General features: G+C 43.3%; 1 protein-coding gene across 1 annotated transcript in view; it reads right to left on the reverse strand.

Moving 5' to 3' along the window:
* Window positions 1–24,825, reverse strand: part of LOC143288758 (ATP-binding cassette sub-family C member 5-like) — a 136,422-nt gene that overhangs the window by 33,940 nt on the left and 77,657 nt on the right. Inside the window, exons 2-12 of the mRNA XM_076597385.1 lie at window positions 22,008–22,173; window positions 20,417–20,587; window positions 18,695–18,842; window positions 14,335–14,482; window positions 12,293–12,378; window positions 11,261–11,434; window positions 7,421–7,568; window positions 6,724–6,872; window positions 5,151–5,262; window positions 2,923–3,170; window positions 1,905–1,976 (exon numbers count right to left, since the gene is read on the reverse strand). Of these exons, the coding sequence (XP_076453500.1) occupies window positions 1,905–1,976; window positions 2,923–3,170; window positions 5,151–5,262; window positions 6,724–6,872; window positions 7,421–7,568; window positions 11,261–11,434; window positions 12,293–12,378; window positions 14,335–14,482; window positions 18,695–18,842; window positions 20,417–20,587; window positions 22,008–22,141 (1,590 nt within the window). The 5' untranslated portion in view covers window positions 22,142–22,173. The remainder of the gene's footprint in view (window positions 1–1,904; window positions 1,977–2,922; window positions 3,171–5,150; window positions 5,263–6,723; window positions 6,873–7,420; window positions 7,569–11,260; window positions 11,435–12,292; window positions 12,379–14,334; window positions 14,483–18,694; window positions 18,843–20,416; window positions 20,588–22,007; window positions 22,174–24,825) is intronic.

The raw sequence follows: 24,825 nt of genomic DNA on the forward strand, positions 1-24,825 counted from the left end.
GTAAACACATTAAAACGTAATGAAAATTAATAAAATATAAGCAGAAGGCAAACGATTGAAATAAAATAAGAATATCAAGCATCAGTGTGCCTATCTAACAGTGCCTATCCCAGCATCAGTGTGCCTATCTAACAGTGCCTCTCAAAACATCATTAAGCCTAACAGTGCCTATCACAACATCGTTTAACATAACAGTACCTATCGCAGCATCGTTTAACATAACAGTACCTATCGCAGCATCGTTTAACATAACAGTACCTATCGCAGCATCGTTTAGCCTAATGGTGCCTATCACAGTATCAGTGTGCCAAACTATATAAAATGCATATCCCAGCATCAGTGTGCCTATCTAACAGTGCCTATCACAGCATCAGTATGTCTATCCGACAGTGTCTGTGTGACAGTGCCTATCCAACAGTGCCTATCTGACAGTGCCTACGTGACAGTACATATGTGACAGTGCCTATGTGGTAGTCCTATCTGACAGTGTCTATGTGACAGTGCCTATCTGACAGTGCCTATGTGACGGGACATATGTGACAGTACATATGTGACAGTGCCTACGTGACAGTACATATGTGACAGTGCCTACGTGACAGTACATATGTGACAGTGCCTATGTGGTAGTCCTATCTGACAGTGTCTATGTGACAGTGCCTATCTGACAGTGCCTATGTGACGGGACATATGTGACAGTGCCTATGTGGCAGTGCCTATCTGACAGTGTCTATGTGACAGTGCCTATCTGTCAGTGCCTATGTGACGGGACATATGTGACAGTGACTATGTGGCAGTGCCTATCTGACAGTGTCTATGTGACAGTGCCTATCTGACAGTGCCTATGTGACGGGACATATGTGACAGTGTCTATGTGACAGTGCCTATCTGTCAGTGCCTATGTGACGGTATATATGTGACAGTGCCTATGTGGCTGTGCCTACCGAACAGAGACTATCAAACAGTGCCTACCCAACACAGACTATCAAACAGTGCCTACCCAACAGTGACTATCAAACAGTGCCCAGCCAACAGTGACTATCAAACAGTGCCCACCCAACACAGACTATCAAACAGTGCCTACCCAACAGAGACTATCAAACAGTGCCCAGCCAACAGTGACTAACCCACAGTCCCTACCCAACAGACTATCAAACAGTGCCCACCCAACAGAGACTATCAAACAGTGCCCACCCAACACAGACTATCAAACAGTGCCTACCCAACACAGACTATCAAACAGTGCCTACCCAACACAGACTATCAAACAGTGCCCACCCAACACAGACTATCAAACAGTGCCTACCCAACACAGACTATCAAACAGTGCCCACCCAACAGTGACTAACCCACAGTCCCTACCCAACACAGACTATCAAACAGTGCCCACCCAACACAGACTATCAAACAGTGCCCACCCAACACAGACTATCAAACAGTGCCTACCCAACACAGACTATCAAACAGTGCCCACCCAACAGTGACTAACCCACAGTCCCTACCCAACACAGACTATCAAACAGTGCCCACCCAACACAGACTATCAAACAGTGCCTACCCAACACAGACTATCAAACAGTGCCCACCCAACAGTGACTAACCCACAGTCCCTACCCAACAGTGACTAACCCACAGTCCCTACCCAACACAGACTATCAAACAGTGCCTACCCAACAGTGACTAACCCACAGTGCCTACCCAACACAGACTATCAAACAGTGCCCACCCAACAGTGACTAACCCACAGTCCCTACCCAACACAGACTATCAAACAGTCTCTATCTGACAGTGCCTGTCTGACAGTGTCTATCTCCGACAGTCCCGCTATGACAATGCCGATGACAGCAGGTGCCCCAGGTGTGGAGGAAGGCGGGGGTGGGGGTGGGGGGCGGGGAAGGGGGACTCACCCTCCCCATGATGGCTGCCAACAGGGCGCTCTTCCCGCTGCCCTTCATGCCGCAGATACCGATCAGCTCTCCCTGCACACACACACACACACACACACACACACACACACACACACACACACACACACACACATGCAAGCAAGCGTGCACACACAGAGACACACATCAACGCAAATCCACACACACACACACATACACACATACACACACACGCACAAACATGCAGGCATGAGTACACACACACACAGACACACACACATCAAAACAAATCCACACACACACACACACACACACACACACACATGCACACACACATACACATGCAAGCAAGTGTGCACACACAGAGACATCAACGCAAATCCACACACACACAGGCACACACACAGGCACACACACACACAAACACACACACGCACACACACACATGCAAGCATGAGTACACACACACACATCAAAACAAATCCACACACACACACACACACACACCATACAACCACACACACACACACACACTAACACACTACACACACACCACAACCACACACACACACACACACACATGCATGCACACACACACACACACACACTAAAACACTCCACACAATACATCTACAAACACACACACACACACCATACAACCACACACACACCGTACAACCACACACACACCATACAACCACACACACACACACACACTAACACACTACACACACACACACACACACCACAACCACACACACACACACATGCACACACACACACACTAACACTCTACACACAATACATCTACACACACAAACACACAATCAACCACACACCGTACAACCACACACACACCATACAACCACACACACACACACACACACTAACACACTACACACATATACCACAACCACACACACACACACACACACACTAAAACACTACACACAATACATCTACACACACACACACACACACACACACACACACACACACACACACACACACACAATCAACCACACACACAAACACACACCTTAGAAACGCTGAGGTTCACACTACACAGCTGAGGCACAGACTGCAAGTCCTGGGACGGTTCCAGAAGGTCCACCTGCGACTCTCGCTTCTCCGTCAGCCTGCTGCTGTTGTGGGCAGTCTCCTCCTCGGCCAGCAGCTTGAAGTCTGAGGCCGCCGAGCTGCCCAGCCGCTTGCTGAAGGACGAGTTGAGGGGGTCGAAATCTTCGGCCGTGATGCCCGCTATGACGCTGTCCTCGTCCGTGGGTTCTGTATGTGCCAAGTCAAAGTCACAATCCACGTTGATTTGAGTCCAAAGACTGGCGCAGTAGCCAAGTGGTTTTAAAGCATTGGATTTTCTTCTTCTTCTTCTTCTTCTGTGTTCACTCGTATGCACACGAGTGGGCTTTTATGTGTATGACCGTTTTTACCCCGCCATGTAGGCAAACATATTCCGTTTTCGGGGGTGTGCATGCTGGGTATGTTCTTGTTTCCATAACCCACCGAACGCTGACATGGATTACAGGATCTTTAACGTGCGTATTTGATCTTCTGCTTGCATATACACACGAAGGGGGTTCAGGCAGGTCTGCACATATGTTGACCTGGGAGATCGTAAAAATCTCCACCCTTTACCCACCAGGCGCCGTCACCGTGATTCGAACCCGGGACCCTCAGATTGACAGTCCAACGCTTAAACCACTCGGCTATTGCGCCCATCACATAGGCTTTCTTTGACTGAGAATTGAACCTCACATCTGGTAATTATTTGGGACCAATGCCAAACTGCTCCATCAAAGACTGATGCCTATTGCCGGCCAAAAGATTTCCTTGATAACATTCAGATTTGGAGAATAATACTTTAACTGAGCAAACAGAAACTCACCTATCTCCACTTTAACTGAGCATACAGAAACTCACCTATCTCCACTTTAACTGAGCGTACAGAAACTCACCTATCTCCACTTTAACTGAGCGTACAGAAACTCACCTATCTCCACTTTAACTGAGCGTACAGAAACTCACCTATCTCCACTTTAACTGAGCGTACAAAAACTCACTACTCATTCTCCACTTAAAGCTGGAGCGGAGGTCATTAGATACATCTTCCTTACTGAGCAAACGAAACTCATATCTCCACTTAACTGAGCGATAACTCCCTATCTCCACTTACTGAGGTATAGAACTCACTTCTCCATTTAACGAGCTACAGAAACTCACCTATCTCCACTTAACTAGCGTATCAGAACACCACAACACACTTCCAACAGAAACACAGAAACTCACATATCCACTTAAACGAACAAACAGAAACTCAACCTACATCTCACTTCACACTCAGCATACAAAACTCACACTCATCTCCACTTCAAACCAAGTCATCACAGCAAAACATGCACAACTCATCTAACTCACGAACACACAAACCACAGTCTCACTTCTAACTGACTACAAAAACCACCTATCTACAACATCTTTCTCCACTACAAACAAGACATCAAAACAGTCACCTGCACACACAGACACGACTCCAAGTTCACACATACACCACCACACTCACACCACCCCACACTACACACACACACATTACTAAAATTCACCACACAAACATTATCCTGACAACACGATAATTCCACAGAGTCACTATCGACTACAACTTTCCACATCACCTCAAAACAATCACTCACACAATAACATGCAAACAAGTACTACACCAACATGCACGACTCACAACAAAGCATCACATTGTCGAAAGTGCACACGAGTAATAATGTGTCTGTGTGCATGTTGTGAGTGAAGGAGAAAGTGAATGTGTCTGTGTGCATGTTGTGAGTGAACGAGTAAGTGAATGTGTCTGTGTGCATGTTGTGAGTGAACGAGTAAGTGAATGTGTCTGTGTGCATGTTGTGAGTGAACGAGTAAGTGAATGTGTCTGTGTGCATGTTGTGAGTAAACAAGTAAGTGAATGTGTCTGTGTGCATGTTGTGAGTGAATGAGAAAGTGAATGTGTCTGTGTGCATGTTGTGAGTGAAGGAGTAAGTGAATGTGTCTGTGTGCATGTTGTGAGTGAAGGAGAAAGTGAATGTGTCTGTGTGCATGTTGTGAGTGAAGGAGTAAGTGAATGTGTCTGTGATTTACCTGGACAGAAAAGGAAAGACACATACACACACAAAGACAGACAACACACAACAACAAAAACAACAAAAAACAACCCCCAGACACAAGCAGAGGTGGGAAGCGAACCCTAACCCACCTGGTACCGGACTGTGGCCACCCGTGCATCAGCCAGCGTTCTGATCCCGTGAATCATGGTTGCCACGGCAAAGCTGACCGAGTACAGCACCGTGATCACCGTGAATGCCTGCAGGTCCACCCACAGACATGCAACCGGTCAAAACAGACAAACAAACAAAACAATGTGTGTCTGCATTTTTTTACATTTATTTGCTTATTTATCATCATTGTTGTCTTTTTTTTATTGATTTATTTTATCTATTTATTTATTTATCTATTTTATTATTATTATTATTTATTTACAAAAAAATTATATACAAACATGCAGAATAATAATAATAATAATAATAGTATTTATATAGCGCTGAATCTTGTGCAGAGACAAATCAAAGTGGTTTTGCACCAGTCATTCACACACATGCATAACTCTAAAACTGGAGAAACTGAAGACAAGGAAGAGGCAGGCAAGGGAGGCTATTTTGTGAAGAGGTGGGTTTTAAGGCCAGACTTGAAAGAACTGAGTGTGGAGACTTGACGAAGCGAAAGAGGAAGTTCATTCCAATTGCAAGGTCCAGAGACAGAGAAAGAACAGGGGTCAACAGTCGAGTGTTTGAATCTGGGTATGCGTAAACAGAATGGATCCGAAGCCGATCGCAGTGAGTGAAATGGAGTGTGGAGGTGCAGGCAGCCGCAGAGATAGGAAGGGGCAGACACATGGATGATACGAATCCTCTACCCTATTCTTTCTCCAGCTCTCCACAGCTATGAAACCCCCCCCAAAAAAAAACAGAGAGTATATGTGTGACACCATATAAGGTGACTGTGCAGCAGTTCATTACTGTTTTAATGCAGTGCAATGACAAATGTGCTGTGAGAATCATGGGAGACAACCTCCTCATTCTATATCAGAGTGCCAAATTATCTCCCTTGCTTCATTCCATCTTTCGACAACTTCAATGCAGAAATCCAAAGTCATCAGAGGAGATTATTTGTTAACTGGTTTGATTCCATGTTCTATGTTAAAGGGTCTGGTTCATCCATTGAGAGTCTGGTCATTCTGAGCAACAATTCACACCACCTTGCTAGAACAGACAGACAAACAGACGAAATCACATCCTGACAACAGCAGACAGGTCCTCCTGAAGACAAAAAAACGACACACAGCATACACCTGTTAGAAGCCCAACAACTCTTAAATGCTTAATTCTCTCCATATGAACGGCGAAAGAGACGATGTTAACAGCGTTTCATCCCAATTACCACCATCAAAATATTACAAGCAGAAGGCTCTTATACTTAAGAGGTGAATGTTGACAAAGAATACCACAATTCTGACGACGGAAGCTAAAGGTTGGGTCATTCAGACACCCACTGGACATCCGAGGAGTCTGTGTAGAGGAGAAGAGAGGACTGGCCGTACTGAGTGAGTTAAGAAGCCCAACAACTCTTAAAAGCTTAAAGGGCCCCACAGCCTTTCACGGCCTTTGGAGCAGTGAATTCACATCCACTATATCTAGGGCCTGGCACAGGGAATAAGGCGAGGCCCAAACCTTTCCTTCCGCAACAGCCCTACGGTAAGCCAACTGACCTCTGCCACACTGAGGTCGTTGCCGTTGAGGATGTAGGCGATGAAGGTGAGGACTGAGGCGATGATGGGGACCATCGGCACCAGGGACTGGATGATGCTCTGCAGGAAGGATGCTTTCTCCAGGGCCGTCTGCTCCTGCTGCCGTTTTTCTGAAAAACCACATTGCGTTACATTCACACACACGTGTATAGGCTCACACTGTATGGAACAATGGGAAGAATAATGTAGCACGTGTATGAATAAATACATAATGTACAATAAGAAGAATAACACACGACGTGTGATGTGTGATGTGCGACATGTGATGTGTGACGTGTGACATGTGATGTGTGATGTGCGACATGTGATGTGTGACGTGTGATGTGTGACATGTGATGTGTGACGTGCGACATGTGATGTGCGACGTGTGATGTGTGACGCGTGATGTGTGATGTGTGACATGCGACGTGCGACATGTGCCTGCCAACCCACTGGAGATTCTGTGGATGAAGGAGGGTGTGATGTGTGATGTGCAACTTGCGACATATGACGTGCGATGTGTGATGTGCGACATGCGACATGCGATGTGTGCCTGCCAACCCACTGGAGATTCTGTGGATGAAGGAGGGTGTGATGTGTGATGTGCAACTTGCGACATATGACGTGCGATGTGTGATGTGTGTGATGTGTGACGTGCGATGTGTGTCTGCCAACCCACTGGAGATTCTGTGGATGAAGGAGGGCTCCCAGGCATTCATCTTGATCAGCTTCATGCAGGTCAGCACCTCGGTCATCAGCCCCACACGCTGACCGGTCAGCGTCACCGCCTCCTGCCGGTAGTGCTCCAGTCCGCTGGCCACAAATTTCTGTCAACACAAGGCACACACATGATATACATATTAATGCATGCACGACAGTAGATACGCATGTATGCACATACATCAACACACACGCATGCACACATACATTAACATATATACAAACACACACACACACACACACACACACACACACACACACACACACCAGCAAATGACAGAATTCTTCGTTCATGTCAAATTGATTTGCAGAGATAGTAACATACAAGACTTTTTTTTTTTTTTTAAATACACAAGAAAAGATGAATTTATGAGACTGACTTGCAGAAAACCAGATAACTGCAGCTTGAAACCTCCAAAGATGCATGTTTTTCGCTCCAGGCATGCGATGTGTTGACTAGCTGAGGATGATGAAAATGAACTTATACTGTATCACCAAGATAAACAGCAAAACTTCCCAGTGACCTTGGTACAGTAACTGTTTGAAGTCCTATACTGTATCACCAAGATTAACAGCAAAACTTCCCAGTGACCTTGGTACAGTAACTGTTTGAAGTCCTATACTGTATCACCAAGATTAACAGCAAAACTTCCCAGTGACCTTGGTACAGTAACTGTTTGAAGTCCTATACTGTATCACCAAGATAAACAGTGAAGCTTCCCAGTGACCTTGGTACAGTAACTGTTTGAAGTCCTATACTGTATCACCAAGATAAACAGCAAAACTTCCCAACGACCTTGGTACAGTAACTGTTTGAAGTCCTATACTGTATCACCAAGATAAACAGCAAAACTTCCCAACGACCTTGGTACAGTAACTATTTGAAGTTCGAAAGTATCACACAAAACTACAGTGGGAACGTTAGCACCACTCGTCTTCTTCTTCTTCGTTCATGGGTTGAAACTCCCATGTTCACTTGTATGTACATGAGTGGGCTTTTACGTGTATGACTGTAGGCAGCCATATTCTGTTTTCAGGGGTATAAGCACCATTAATTCCTGCCACTCTCATGAGCCTGGAGGTTCACACCATGAACACCTGTCTGCATCAACTGTTTATGATACTTCTGATGAATTCTGGATGCTTCTGACGAAACCATACAGAAACTGTAGAGCCTGAGACCATGAACATCCAACTTCTTCAACCGTCACAATTCTTCTGATGAATGTTGCGTGCTTCTAACGAAATCATGCAGAAACTGTAGAGCCCTGAGCTGGGTTGTGTGAACGAATGTAGCAGCCCTCGGTTTGCTTCGCATTTAGAATTTTCCTAAGTCTGCTAAGTCTAATTCCATAGCCCTAGGAAAACCCTTAACTCTAAGCAAACTTAGTGCTGCTAAGATCGCTTATACAACCCAGCCCCTGGTCAATGTAGGACTGACGCAGTAAACTGGCAGAGGATTGATGCCCCATCACGGGATACACTGTTCACGTATAAATGCAGTTATCAAGTCACTGGAGCATGGCTTCTGTTACGACGGGCGCAATAGCCGAATGGTTAAAGCGTTGGACTTTCAATCTGAGGGGCCCGGGTTCGAATCTCGGTGACGGTGCCTGGTGGGTAAAGGGTGGAGATTTTTCCAATCTCCCAGGTCAACATATGTGCAGACCTGCTAGTGCCTGAACCCCCTTCGTGTGTATACGCACGCAGAAGATCAAATACGCACGTTAAAGATCCTGTAATCCATGTCAGCGTTTGGTGGAATATGGAAAAAAGTACATACCCAGCATGCACAACCCCGAAAGCGGAGTATGGCTGCCTACATGGTGGGGTAAAAACGGTCATACACGTAAAAGCCCACTCGCGTATATACGAGTGAACGTGGGAGTTGCAGCCCACGAACAAAGAAGAAGAAGAAGAAGAGCTTCTGTTACTCTGCCTGGCATGCAACAAGACATGTGCCACCTCATCACTCTGCCCCATGAGCCCAACACCAGAGACCATGATGATAATGATGACGATGACTGTTATCATCTGTCTGAAGCCAGCAAGGCTTGGTAACTCACTATTGTGACAATACAATACAATACAATACAATGCAATACAATGCAATGCAATACAATACAATGCAATACAATGCAATACAATACAACATGACATCATCTATCTGATGCCAGCATCAAGGCACAGTGACTCACCACCATGACAATACAATACAACACAAAACAAAACAATACAAAACAATACAATATAATACAACATAATACAATACAACACAACACGACAGAAACAATGATGAAAATGATGATGATGTTGACGATGAATGTCATCATCTGTCTGACGCCAGCATCAAAGTGCATTTCGTCACTATCATGACACTACACTACACTACACCACACTACACCACACTAACTACACTACACCACACTAACTACACTACACTGCACTATACTACACTGCACTGCACTACACACACTACACTAAGTACACTACACTATCTGCATTGAACTACACTACACTAACCACACTAACTACATTACACTACACTACACCACACTAAATACACTGCACCAACCTAACCACACTACATTACACCACACTAACTACATTACACTACACCACAGTAACTACACTGCACCACCATAACCACCCTGCATTACACCACACTAACTACACTACACTACACTACACTACACTACACTACACTACACTACACACACTGCACTACACTACACTACACCACACTAAAACAGAGATGATGATGATGATGATCACAATGACTGTCATCATCTGACTCCAGCATCAAGGCACGGTGACTCAACACCGAAACTTCTTCTTCTTCTTCTGCGTTCGTGGGCTTCAACTCCCACGTTCACTCGTATATACGCGAGTGGGCTTTTACGTGTATGACCATTTTTTACCCCGCCATGTAGGCAGCCATACTCTGCTTTCGGGGGTGTGCATGCTGGGTATGTTCTTGTTTCCATAACCCACCGAACACTGACATGGATTACAGGATCTTTAACGTGCGTATTTGATCTTATGCTTGCGTATACACACGAAGGGGGTTCAGGCACTGGCAGGTCTGCACATATGTTGACCTGGGAGATCGTAAAAATCTCCACCCTTTACCCACCGGGCGCCGTCACCGTGATTCGAACCTGGGACCCTCAGACTGAAAGTCCAACGCTTTAACCATTCGGCTATGGCGCCCGTCACTCAACACCGTAACAAAACAATACGATACAACAACAGAGATGACGAAAGATGACAATGAAGATGATGACAACGTTGACTGTGCTTTCATATCTGTGAAACTGCATGTTTGGTGCATATCTGTTATGCATGTGTGTGTGTGTGTGTATGTGTGAATGTGTGTCTGCATGTTTTACATTTATTTGCTTATTTATCATCATTGTTGTCTTTTTTTTTCTTTTTTTTTTGTTCGCTTAGAGTTGACTTCATCAAGATTTTGCGCCTTATAAATAAATATTATTATTATTATTATTTGAATTTTTATGTATTTATCTTCTTTTTTTATTTATCTTATTCATTATTAATTTATTATTTATTTTTGATATTTTATTTTATTTTATTTTATTATTTATTTATTTAATTTATTTTTTCTCAAGGCCTGACTAAGCGTGTTGGGTTATGCTGCTGGTCAGGCATCTGCTTGGCAGATGTGGTGTAGCGTATATGGATTTGACCGAACGCAGTCATGCCTCCTTGAGCTACTGATACTGATACTGATACTGTCATCGCTGTCATCACCAGTCTGAAGGGGGTAGAGACTCACCATCATGATGAAGAAGGCGAGGAAAGTGCCGATGGCGACGAAGGCCCAGGGTCCGATGAGGAAGACCAGGTAGATGCTGCCGGCCAGAAAGATGAAGGGGCCACCCAGGATGAAGGGGGCGTTGGCCAGCACTTCGTACAGACGCTGACCGTCATTGCTACACATGTTGACCAACTGGGGGGCACACAGCGAAAAACACAAATCAAATCATGTGTCACCCCCTAAAACGGGAGTATGGCTGCCTACATGGTGAGGTAAAAAAAAGAAAAAAAAAGTTACAAATGGTGGAGTAAGTGTGCAATTTTATATACAATAACCCATTCTCTCTGATTCTGTCTCTGTCTGTCTGTCTCTGTCTTTCTGTCTGTAACTGTCTGTCTTTGTCTCTAAGTGTCTGTGTTGAATTAATATGAAATGGTTGGGTACTAAATGCACATGTAATATGTATGTATATATTAAACACACCTTATGCTTTAAAAAACAAAACAAAAAAACCACAAAAACGTTTTGCATGTAAAAGCCCACTCGTTAACATATGAGTGAACGCAGGAGTTGCAGCCCATGATCCAAGAAGAAGAAGAAGAAGAAATCATGTTGCTTACCATTTCAGGGTTGAATGTCAATATGTCTTTGTGTGCCTGTAACTGTTTTTTTGTTTTTTTTTGCAAAAGAACATGTTTGTGTACACGCATGGAAGATATGTATGCACTTGGGAGCGCATGATTCATTATCAGAATGAGAATCAGAATAACTTTATTACCTCAGCAGAGAAAGAGTTAAGTGTAGCCAAGTCTGTGATGCATACAGTTGTTTATTTATTCATAGTCTCTTCATCTAAGACGATGGTATTAATATTGTGATGCATACAATGCATGCATACAACATTAATGTTACATTATATTATGTAATTTTCTCTGTATGCTTCAGCCTGACTCTGTACGCTCACTGAAATGGTAAAGAAAGAACCCTTCCCCAAAGTCCGGCACCAGGCGCCAAGGAACAGAAAGAGAGAAACATCCGGCCGTCACACACCTCCCCGATCTTCTTGTCCTTCAAGCTGCGCAGACGTAACATCTTCTTGAACAGCAAGCCCATGGCTCCTTGTCTGACCCGCATGGCTGCAACACACAGCTTTCCATACAGACATACATACAGCATTCCACACAACACAGCTTTCCATAACAGCACAATACACAGCATTCCATACAGCATGGGATTCCATAAAACGCAATACACAGCATTCTATACAGCATACAACACTGGGCTGAACACACAACATTCCATACAGCACAGCATTCTGCACAACACACAGGACACAGTTTCTTCCATCCCTCTCACAGGTAGGAGGAGTTTGTATTATACTCCATGTTTGGTGTTACATATACTTACCATGTCAAACTGATGCAAACTAGGCCTATCGGTTTGCTCTGCTTGGCCAAATTTCGCGCGGCTAACAGTGAAAAGACGAGCAGTCTTGGCCCGGTCCGCTCTCAGCCAATCAAACGCCTCTAAAAGCTATAAGCGCTGAATCATTCCTTTGGCCAAGGCTCTCCACGCCATCTTGTCAGGTTTACGCTCTGTCTCGTCTTACGCTTTTTTTGGCTATTAAGCGTATTCATTTGGCCTTTTTGGCCAGTGGCCAGCTCCTACCCTCAGGTGAGTGTGCTGTGGGCTTCAGTGTGGAGACTGGGACCACACTGTCAAGAGTTATCTATTTTGCAGATGCTTCTTTATGAGTGCTGCTAAAACTCCCTGACCAACACAGCAGGTGTCTGTATCTCTAAGACTGGTTAATGCCAGGATAATATTATGAGAATACAGCCTTGTCTGGTAGTCCCAAACCTAAATGGACCTCCACAGCATCATCTTCACACCCCCCACCCACTCCCCCGCCCCCCCACCCCCATCATCATTCATCATCGGTGAAATACAGAACAACAAAACTTTTCCTAAACTTTTCTGGGACACCAATAAAAGAGAAAAGAAATGAAATCACAGCACTGCCAGTTCCTACAGCTGAACTCATGGTAGATGAGGCAGCTTCAGCCACTGTCAGACTGCACAGTGCACCGGTGATGCAGTGCTTTGTCCATTAAGTTTTCAGTTTCAGTTACTCAAGGAGGCACCACTGCATTCAGACAAATCTAGCGAGAGAATCTGAGTGCGCTGGTTCGAATCACGGCTCAGCCGCCGATATTTTCTCCCCCTCCACTAGACCTTGAGTGGTGGTCTGGACGCTAGTCATTCGGATGAGACGATAAACCGAGGTCCCGTGTGCAGCACGCACTTAGCACACGTAAAATAACCCACGGTAACAAAAGGGTTGTTCCTGGCAAAATTCTTTAGAAAAATCCACGTCAATAGGAAAAACAAATAAAACTGCACGCAGGAAAAATACAAAAAAACGGGTGGTGCTGTAGTATAGCGACGCGCTCTCCCTGCTGAGAGCAGCCCGAATTTCACACAGAGAAATCTGTTGTGATAGAAATACAAAATACAAATATATACACTACAGCACAGCTGCTGTGCTGATGTCTGACCAGCAGCATAACCCAACGCTTTGTCAGACCTTCAGTGCATGTATGTATATTTGTGTACCTATCTGAGTGGATTTCTTCGACAAAACTTTGCCAGAGGACAACACTCTCCTTGCCATGCGTTCTTTTTCAGTGTACCAAGTGCATGCTGCACACGGGACCTCGATTTGCTGCCTCATCCGAATGTTTGACGCTCGGTTTTTCCTGTCAAACTTGGGAGAAAGGGTGAGAGCGGATTCGAACCAAGACCCTTACGGACTCTGTATTGGCATTAACCACTCTGCAACCTTCCTCTACCTGTCCAGTAAGTTGAATCACCAGGTGATGCTGTGCTTACCTGTCCAGTAAGGTCAATCACCAGGTGACGCTGTGCTTACCTGTCCAGTAAGGTGAATCACCAGGTGACGCTGTGCTTACCTGTCCAGTAAGGTGAATCACCAGATGGCACTGTGCTTACCTGTCCAGTAAGGTGAATCACCAGGTGACGCTGTGCTTACCTGTCCAGTAAGGTGAATCACCAGGTGACGCTGTGCTTACCTGTCCAGTAGGTGAAGCACCAGGCCAGGGAGTAGGTCAGACACCGCAGCACCTCACAGACCACCAGCAGGCACACGCTCAGGACGTTCTTCCACAGCGGAGAGTTTCCGTCCTCCACGTTCTTCAGCAAGAAGCGTAGCAAGAAGGCCTGGCCGGGCACACAGCAGACAGATTGATGGTCTTTAATCCTCTTACTACTACTACTACTACGACTGCTACTACTAGTACTACTACTGCTACTGCTACAACCACCACTACTACTACTACTACTAATTAAGATTTTTTTCTATTCATCAATTTTCATTCATTATTATTTTTATAACAAACTACTACTGGAATGAACCTTCTCAATGTTATCAAGTCTGTTAAGACCCCACATCTCAGAAGTGTACAAAAGAATGGGTTGTACCTGAGCATCAAATATTTTGAAAAAAAAACATCCTTTGGAAATATCATTCAGCTTCGTTATGTATTTTATACAGTCAATGCATGCATGTTTGCCTTTTACTTTTAAAATCCCTACCCCTTTGTTTATACTCATTTTTGTCGTAAAAACAAACCCTAGATAATTATATTCAGTCGCTACTTCTAGAGCATTTCCATCGAAATTCCACTTTTCATATCTTCCCAAAAAGCCACCTTTTCGAAAAACCATCACTTCAGTCTTGTCATATTTACATTCAAGAAGAGTGTTTTTCATGCATTATTCAGAATATTTATTTGATTTTGCAGACCAATCGCAGTGTTAGATAGCAGTACAATATCATCCGCGAACTGAAGAATGTACAACTCTAATAAATCAGGCAAAAACTGAATTCCATGAATACCACTGATTTCAATTGCTGATGCAATTTCGTTAACAAACAACGAAAACAATATAGGGCTTTACATACATCCTTGCTTTAGGCCAATGGGACAATAAAAAAAAACAACTCAGTTAACTTGTCTTCAATACGTACGCAAGATGTAACACATTTATACATAGCAATGATAGCATTCATAAATTTCACCTTTATACCTTTCTGAATCAAAATATCAAACAAAGACTGACGTTGCACAGAGTCAAATGCTTTTCTCAGATCAACAAAACAGGCGTAAAGCTTACCTCCCTTTTGTTAAAGATTTCTCAATAACCGCGTTCAGAGTAAAAATATGATCTGTTGTGGCATAACCACACCTGAATCCAGCCTGTGACTCTGTTGGCATATCATTTTCTTCAACCCGTTTGAGAGAGAGAGAGAGAGAGAGAGAGAGAGAGAGAGAGAGAGAGAGAGAGAGAGAGAGAGAGAGAACAGAATGTAAAATGGAGAGGGTGAGTGTCAGTGATTGGAGAAAGAAAAACATAACATTGCAAGGGTGTGTGTGAGAGGGGGGTGGGGTGGGGGGAAGCAGGATTGGGACTAAAAATGAATCAATAATCAAATATTGTATGCAATACTTCTGAGATTATCATTTGAACAGAGGATGATGTGGGGACCTACAGTAAACAACCAACTGGACAACGTTAAGAGCAGATGATGTAATGTTGGTAACCAGTGATGAAAAACAATCAGCTGATGTAATGTTGGTAACAAGTGATGAAAAACAATCCAGCTGATGTAATGTTGGTAACAAGTGATGAAAAACAACCAGCTGATGTATTGTTGGTAACAAGTGATGAAAAACAACCAGCTGATATAATGTTGGTAACAAGTGATGAAAAACAATCAGCTGATGTAATGTTGGTAACAAGTGATGAAAAACAACCAGCTGATGTAATGTTGGTAACAAGTGATGAAAAACAAATCAGCTGATGTAATGTTGGTAACAAGTAATGAAAAACAACCAGCTGATGTAATGTTGGTAACAAGTGATGAAAAACAAATCAGCTGATGTAATGTTGGTAACAAGTGATGAAAAACAAATCAGCTGATGTAATGTTGGTAACAAGTGATGAAAAACAAACCAGCTGATGTAATGTTGGTAACAAGTGATGAAAAACAACCAGCTGATGAATGTTGGTAACAAGTGATGAAAAACAACCAGATGTAATGTTGGTAACAAGTAATGAAAAACAACCAGCTGATGTAATGTTGGTAACAAGTGATGAAAACCAAATCAGCTGATGTAATGTTGGTAACAAGTGATGAAAAACAACCAGCTGATGAATGTTGGTAACAAGTGATGAAAAACAACCAGCTGATGTAATGTTGGTAACAAGTGATGAAAAACAAATCAGCTGATGTAATGTTGGTTACAAATGATGAAAAACAACCAGCTGATGTAATGTTGGTAACAAGTGATGAAAAACAACCAGCTGATATAATGTTGGTAACAAGTGATGAAAAACAACCAGCTGATATAATGTTGGTAACAAGTGATGAAAAACAACCAGCTGATGTAATGTTGGTAACAAGTGATGAAAAACAACCAGCTGATATAATGTTGGTAACAAGTGATGAAAAACAAATCAGCTGATGTAATGTTGGTAACAAGTAATGAAAAACAACCAGCTGATGTAATGTTGATAACAAGTGATGAAAACCAAATCAGCTGATGTAATGTTGGTAACAAGTGATGAAAACCAAATCAGCTGATGTAATGTTGGTAACAAGTGATGAAAAACAAACCAGCTGATGTAATGTTGGTAACAAGTGATGAAAAACAACCAGCTGATGAATGTTGGTAACAAGTGATGAAAAACAACCAGATGTAATGTTGGTAACAAGTAATGAAAAACAACCAGCTGATGTAATGTTGGTAACAAGTGATGAAAACCAAATCAGCTGATGTAATGTTGGTAACAAGTGATGAAAAACAACCAGCTGATGAATGTTGGTAACAAGTGATGAAAAACAACCAGCTGATGTAATGTTGGTAACAAGTGATGAAAAACAAATCAGCTGATGTAATGTTGGTTACAAGTGATGAAAAACAACCAGCTGATGTAATGTTGGTAACAAGTGATGAAAAACAACCAGCTGATGTAATGTTGGTAACAAGTGATGAAAAACAACCAGCTGATGTAATGTTGGTAACAAGTGATGAAAACCAAATCAGCTGATGTAATGTTGGTAACAAGTGATGAAAAACAAATCAGCTGATGTAATGTTGGTTACAAGTGATGAAAAACAAATCAGTTGATGTAATGTTGGTAACAAGTGATGAAAAACAACCAGCTGATGTAATGTTGGTAACAAGTAATGAAAAACAACCAGCTGATGTAATGTTGGTAACAAGTGATGAAAAACAACCAGCTGATGTAATGTTGGTAACAAGTAATGAAAAACAACCAGCTGATGTAATGTTGGTAACAAGTGATGAAAAACAAATCAGCTGATGTAATGTTGGTAACAAGTGATGAAAAACAAATCAGCTGATGTAATGTTGGTTACAAGTGATGAAAAACAAATCAGTTGATGTAATGTTGGTAACAAGTGATGAAAAACAACCAGATGTAATGTTGGTAACAAGTGATGAAAAACAACCAGCTGATGTAATGTTGGTAACAAGTAATGAAAAACAACCAGCTGATGTATGATGTAATGTTGGTAACAAGTGATGAAAAACAACCAGCTGATGTAATGTTGGTAACAAGTGATGAAAAACAACCTGCTGATGTAATGTTGGTAAACAAACCAGCTGATGTAATGTTGGTAACACGTGATGAAAAACGACCAGCTGATGTATGATGTAATGCTGGTAACAAGTGATAAAAAACAACCAGCTGATGTAATGTTGGTAACAAGTAATGAAAAACAAATCAGCTGATGTAATGTTGGTAACAAGCAATGAAAAATAAATCAGCTGATGTAATGTTGGTAACAAGTGATGAAAAACAACCAGCTGATGTAATGTTGGTAACAAGTGATGAAAAACAACCAGCTGATGTAATGTTGGTAACAAGTGATGAAAAACAAATCAGTTGATGAAATGTTGGTAACAAGTGATGAAAAACAACCAGCTGATGTAATGTTGGTAACAAGTGATGAAAAACAAATCAGCTGATGTAATGTTGGTAACAAGTGATGAAAAACAACCAGCTGATGTAATGTTGGTAACAAGTGATGAAAAACAAATCAGCTGATGTAATGTTGGTAACAAGTGATGAAAAACAAACCAGCTGATGTAATGTTGGTAACAAGTGATGAAAAACAACCAGCTGATGTAATGTTGGTAACAAGTGATGAAAAACAACCAGCTGATGTAATGTTGGTAACAAGTGATGAAAACTAAATCAGCTGATGTAATGTTGGTAACAAGTGATGAAAAACAACCAGCTGATGTAATGTTGGTAACAAGTGATGAAAAACAACCAGCTGATGTATGATGTAATGTTGGTAACAAGTGATGAAAACCAAGTCAGCATTGCTCCACTCACCGAACTGACGAAGGACAGAGACAGGCTGGACAGGATGACGATGACTGAACACACTAGTCGTCTGTGGTAAGCCGAACGTATTGCACGACCCAGCTGAGCCTTGGCAGGACCCCGGGTTTTCACTTCCTCGTTCCACGCCCGCTCTAATCTGAAATCAGAATTTATATTTTATTTCATAACATTTTATTTTTATATAGCGCTATGATACAAGCAAACTCTAAGCGCTTTACAATCCAGTACCTAAAGTGAAACAAGAAAACATATAAAAAGTAGTAGAAACATAAAACAGAATCATTGATATTATAAAAACACAATGCATAAAACTCACAAAGTAACATACTATCAATACTACAACTGTTACACTCCAACACTCACAGTAAAAATGATAATAATAATAATAATAATAATAAATGATAATAACGTACAATTGCATGTACAGCGCTTACCCTGCGGGTTTAAGCATCTTTAACAACACAACTATTATACATCTAAATTGTGGTTTTGGTGGCTTTTTCGAAATCATAATTTCCATCTTTAATTCTGATTTTGGCTGTTTTAGAATATGAATTTTTCAATCTAAATCTAAATTTCAAAAGCTTAACAAGGCCTTACAAAGATACATCCACACAAACGAACTAAAAAGTTATGTAAGGTTATCCATTTAAAGAAAAAAAAAGACATTTCCTTGGTAAGTGTGACTTTATCAAGATGTACTTCTTACCCTAAAATACGAGATCCGCTTTTAGTAAGAATTTAATCAACTTATCACAGATCCTGTTTCGATGATGCATCCACAGATTAGATCAGGGCAGGGCAGTTAGCCTCTCACCCCCCCCCACCCCCCAAAAAAAGGCAGATGATACCCAGATCTATGCTAGGAAGATTGCCAGACTCCCAGATCTAACTTCAAGTGGCTTTGAAGACCGATTTCCTTGTGGCATCATGCTTATGTTTCTCCATTATTCATTCTGTTATTCCGTTTGTCCATGCCTGTCCGTCTAATATTGTAGGCCTGTATGCAGGTGCCTAGCACATGTAGCGTTGTCTAAAAATCTGTCTGTCTATTTGTCCATTCGTCTGTCCATCCATCCATTCAATCGGTCTGTTGACAGGCCTGTGCCTTTCTATCTACATTATGAGAAGAACTGTTGGCCTACATTTTGATTATCGCGTGTGCTCAAAAAAGCATGAACACACACACACACACACACACACATACACGCGCCCGCGCGCACATCCCAGACCACCACCAACTCATACACACACACACTCTCCCGCTTCCCCCTCCCACACCAACCACACCCACAGCCTTTAATCCTCCCTTCCATACACAAACCAATTCCCACACCCACCCTCCCCCCACCGACCTCCACGCGCGCACACACGCATGAATTACACACACACACACATGCGCGCCTGCGCGCTCGCGCACACACACACATACCCGCACATCTCCCCACCCAAAACCCCACACCGCTACACACCTTCCCCCCACCCTACCCACCTACTCACTCACACGCGCGCGCGCGCGCACACACACACACACACACACACACACACACACACACACACACCTCCCCCCAACACCCATCCGTACACCCCAAACCAATACCCCCATCCCCACCCCCCCCAACCCCCAAAAGCACCACACCCCACCCCTTTACCCCCCACGCCACACCTCTCCCTCCACCCTACCCCCCCACACACACCACGTGCACGTACCTCTGCACGTTGTGAGCGGTGGTGTCCTCCTCCATCCAGGTGAGGTTGAGGATTGAACCCACACCCACCCGGCACAGCTTCCACACCACGGGGGTCAGCCATGAGTACAGGGCCAGGGACACCACGCTGGCCTTGCTGATGGTGATCTCTCCCTCCCCAAGGTCCCTCGGCCTGTAAGGGGTTAATGATGACGATGAAGACAAATCACGATAATGATAATGATGCGAGAACGATACGTTAAGAATTGTGATAACTGTAGTGATGTTGCTGATTATGATAATGATAATGACAATGATACGAGAACGATACGTTAAGTACTGTGACAACTGGAATGATGTTGCTGATTATGATGTTAACTGATCAAATGAATTAAATGTGTGTGTGTGTGTGTGTGTGTGTGTGTGTGTGTGTGTTAGAGAGAGAGAGAGAGAGAGAGAGAGAGAGACAGAGACAGAGACAGAGACAGAGACAGAACTTGAGGTATCGGGGTCACGGCAGGAAGTACCGCTACAGAACACATAATAATTATCATCAATAGTATTATCATTATAACATGTAACAAAAATAGCGTGAAAGAATGACGCGTCAACTTAAAAAAAAAATCTTTTATTTCCTTTTTTTTTTTACCGCCAAACATACAGATTATACACAATAATCTGTACCTCTGTTCGGGCATATCAGGAACTATAAATACACAATGAACTAAAATAAGAAAGCAAAAAGAAAAAAAGAAAAGAAAAGGAAAAGTTAAAGGTAGCCTTTCACCGCCATCGGGGCAATGCATTCGTGTCCAGTGTGTCTATAAGCTAGAGAATTCCGGCTTTCCTGCCGCGCCCGGACCGCTTTTAACCCTTCCCCGACCGAAGTTAGGTACCCATTCACACCTGAGTCATACAAGAGCACGCCAAAGGGCACGTATCTATTTATTTATATATATAGTTGTGTGGTGGTGTTTTGTGTGTGTTTTTTTAAGAATTTTTTAAAAGACATAATCATGACATATATAAGCCACATGTTGCACTAAGAGAAAATTGTTGGCTCGCGTTACGGTAATTTGGTCGACTCGAAAAGCGTTGGGTTACGCTGCTGGTCAGGCATCTGCTTGACAGATGTGGTGTAGCGTATATGGATTTGTCCGAACGCAGTGACGCCTCCTTGAGCTACTGAAACTGAAACTGAACTGAAGAAGCGTGGCGAAGACAGAGAAAGTTTGAAATTCAGATAGCAGTTGAAATGTGAGTTCGATCATGTGTGTGTGTGAGTGGGGATGGTGAGGGTGGGGGTGGTGGGCGTTGGGTGGGGGTAGGTGGAGGGTGGTGGGGTGGGGATGGGGGGGTGCGTGCGTACATGCGTGCGTGTGTGCGCGCACGCAAGTGTGTTTGTGTATGTGTGTGTGCATATGCGTGTGCACCCGTGCATGTGTGTGTGTGTGTGTGTGTGTGTGTGTGTGTGTGATGACGCAACACGGTAGAAAGAGCACAGGCCTCCGCCGGCCTTGGATCGAGTCACCGGTGGTCACTCATCAACTCACTCACTCGCCCACTCACTCATTCACCCATCCACCCACTCACCCACCCACTCACTCACTCACCCATTGTGAGAGAAGGCCTGACTGATGGAGCGGAAGAAGGAAGATGGGGAGGAGGAGGGGGGGCTGCCCGCAGCGTTACGTCCCCTGCTGCCCCTCTTCCTGTGGCCGCGGATCTCTCCTTCCATCGGGTCCATCCCATGGTATCCACAACCACGCCCCTACCGCCCTGCACACACAGGAGAATTGCGGGAAGATTCCCAGTTAGCCCAAATATAATGATGTCAAGTTATTGGCTATTGGATACACGTGTTAGAGCTTCCTCAAAATTCGCTTGTATACACGACGCATAAACGCATGTATCGTCAAACAAACAATAATGTTCAGTGGCTACTTTTCATAAGAAACTGTATTAACTAGCACTGGATTGGATCATGTTTGGAAAAAAAGAAATCAGTTCATTTTTAGCGTTAAAAGATTAAAGTATGCCATATCCAAGAAGCTTGAAAATGAATATGCAAAATTTTGGCCGTAAACAGAAACAAAACAGTTAAACTAAATTAGAATTTTAGAAGAACGCTGTGACAAATTATAAAATTGAACCGTATTTAAAGAATACAGCAAATACACAACACAGGAAAGCACTGACTATGTTACGAATCAGCGCCCATGACTTACAAATCGGACAGGGAAGATTAACCCCCCCCCCCCGCCCCCCAAAAAAAAAAAACAAAAAAAAAGGGGGGGCGGCCCCACTTATTCGCACCCCCTTTCCCCGGGGACCCCTTCCCGGGGCCAACCCTTGGTTTCCCCCCCCCCTCCCCCGACCCGGGGCAAGACCCGGGCCCAAAAAGGCCTTTTGGTAAAACCAAAGGCCCAAAAAAACCCCAACACGCCCCGATTTTGAAAACCTTTGGGGGCCCAAAAGCCGCACACCCCCGGGGGGGAAAAAAACCAACCGGCAAAAAAAAGGGGAAAACCCGCCTTTACGGAAAAAGGCGGGACGGGGCCCCCGGGGAACGGTTTTTTGGAACCGCCCGACCCGGGGCGGGAAAAACCCCCCCCCCCGCCCCCCAAAAAAAAAACAAAAAAACAAAAAACACCGAAAGAGCAATGTGTGATACCTGAAACAGTTTCGTAAAAGATGACATTCCCTTTAAAAATTTTGGTGTAAAATCAATACTTACAGACACGATTCCAAAACTTAAATTTATTTTTCGCCCAATGCAAAAGCCCTTTCTACCTTTGCGATTTTAAGCCGGGTTGACGAAAAGTTCACGTGTTTCCTTTGATTGCCCTTTGTTTATGATTCATTGTGTTTTTAAAATTTTTCAAGGTTTTAAAACTTAACAAATTTAATTTTTTTTCTGTCCACCCACAGTGTTCCATGATCACCGTCCATAGTCATCTGTTATTTTTTAAGGTCACAAAAAAAAACAACAATGTGTGATGTGATGTTGTGTGATGTGTGATGATGATGATGATGAGTGTGGTGATGTGTGATGTTGGGATGATGTGATATGTGATGATGAGATGATGGTGATGAGATGATATGATGTGGGGGATGGTGTGATGATGTGATATGGTGAGAGTGATGATGGTGATGATGATTATGATGTGATGTAAATGATGGAGATGTGATGATGGTGATGAGTGTTGATGGTGATGATGTGAATGTTGTGTTTGGGGAATGTGTTTTAGTGTGTGATTTTAGTGATGAGGGTGTTGGGTTGATGTGATGGTGTGATGGGATGATTTTTGTGAGGGATGATTGATTGATGTGATGGTGTGATGAGATTGATGATGTTGTTTTGTGATGGATGTAAATTGAGATGTGTGTGATGGTGATGAGTGATGGGGTGTGAGATGTTTTGTTGTGAGGGTGGTTTTTGGGTTAATGATGATGTGATGATGTTGTTGTTGAGATGTGATGGTGTGATGATGTGTGATGTGATTGTGGGGTGATGATGTTGATATGGTGATGTGTTGAGGTAAAGTGGTGTTGGTGATGGTGATGATGTGTGTTTATTTTGTTTGTGTTGAGTGATGAGGATGATGTGTGTTGTGGTGGGTGTGAGGAAGGTTGTGGTGGTTGTTGGTGATGAGTTGTTGATGGGGGTGATGTGGTTTGTTTTGTGTGGTGTGTGTTGTGTGGGGATGATGTGTGTGTGTTGAGGGGTTTTTTGATGATGAGATGTTTTTGGATGTGTGTGTTGAGGTTGATGTGATGTTGTTTGTGATGTGTGATGATTGATGTGATGTGTTGATATATGATTGATGATGTGATGATGATGAGTTGAGGGGGGTATTTTTGTGAGATGTGATGATTGGTGATGATGATGTGAGGTGAGTGATGTGTGATGATGATGATGATGTGTGGTGTGATGGAATGATAGGTGATGTGATGTGTGTGAGATGGTGGTGGGGGTGATGTGTTTAATGTGTGGTGTGTGATGTGATGGTGGTGGGTGTGATATGATGTGTGTTTGAGTGAGGAGGGTGGGGGGGTTTGTTGATGATGTGATGATGATGTATGATATGATGTGATGATGGATGTGGGTTTGGGTGGGTGATAAAATGGTTTGTGATGATGATGATGTGATGATGATGTGATGATGATGATGTGATGATGATGATGTGATGATGATGATGATGGTGATGATGATGATGTGATGATGGTGATGATGATGATGTGATGATGTGATGATGATGATGTGATGATGATGTGATGATGATGATGATGATGATGTGATGATGTGATGTGATGTGATGATGATGATGCCGATGACACCATGCAGCCTGCCACAGTTGGTTCTGGGTGTGAACCAGTCAGCGTCAATCTTGTCCCTCACTGCCCCCCCCCCCCTCTCTCTCTCTGTCT

This window comes from Babylonia areolata, chromosome 13 (genome assembly GCF_041734735.1).
Source record: "Babylonia areolata isolate BAREFJ2019XMU chromosome 13, ASM4173473v1, whole genome shotgun sequence".
NCBI lineage: Eukaryota > Metazoa > Mollusca > Gastropoda > Neogastropoda > Buccinidae > Babylonia > Babylonia areolata.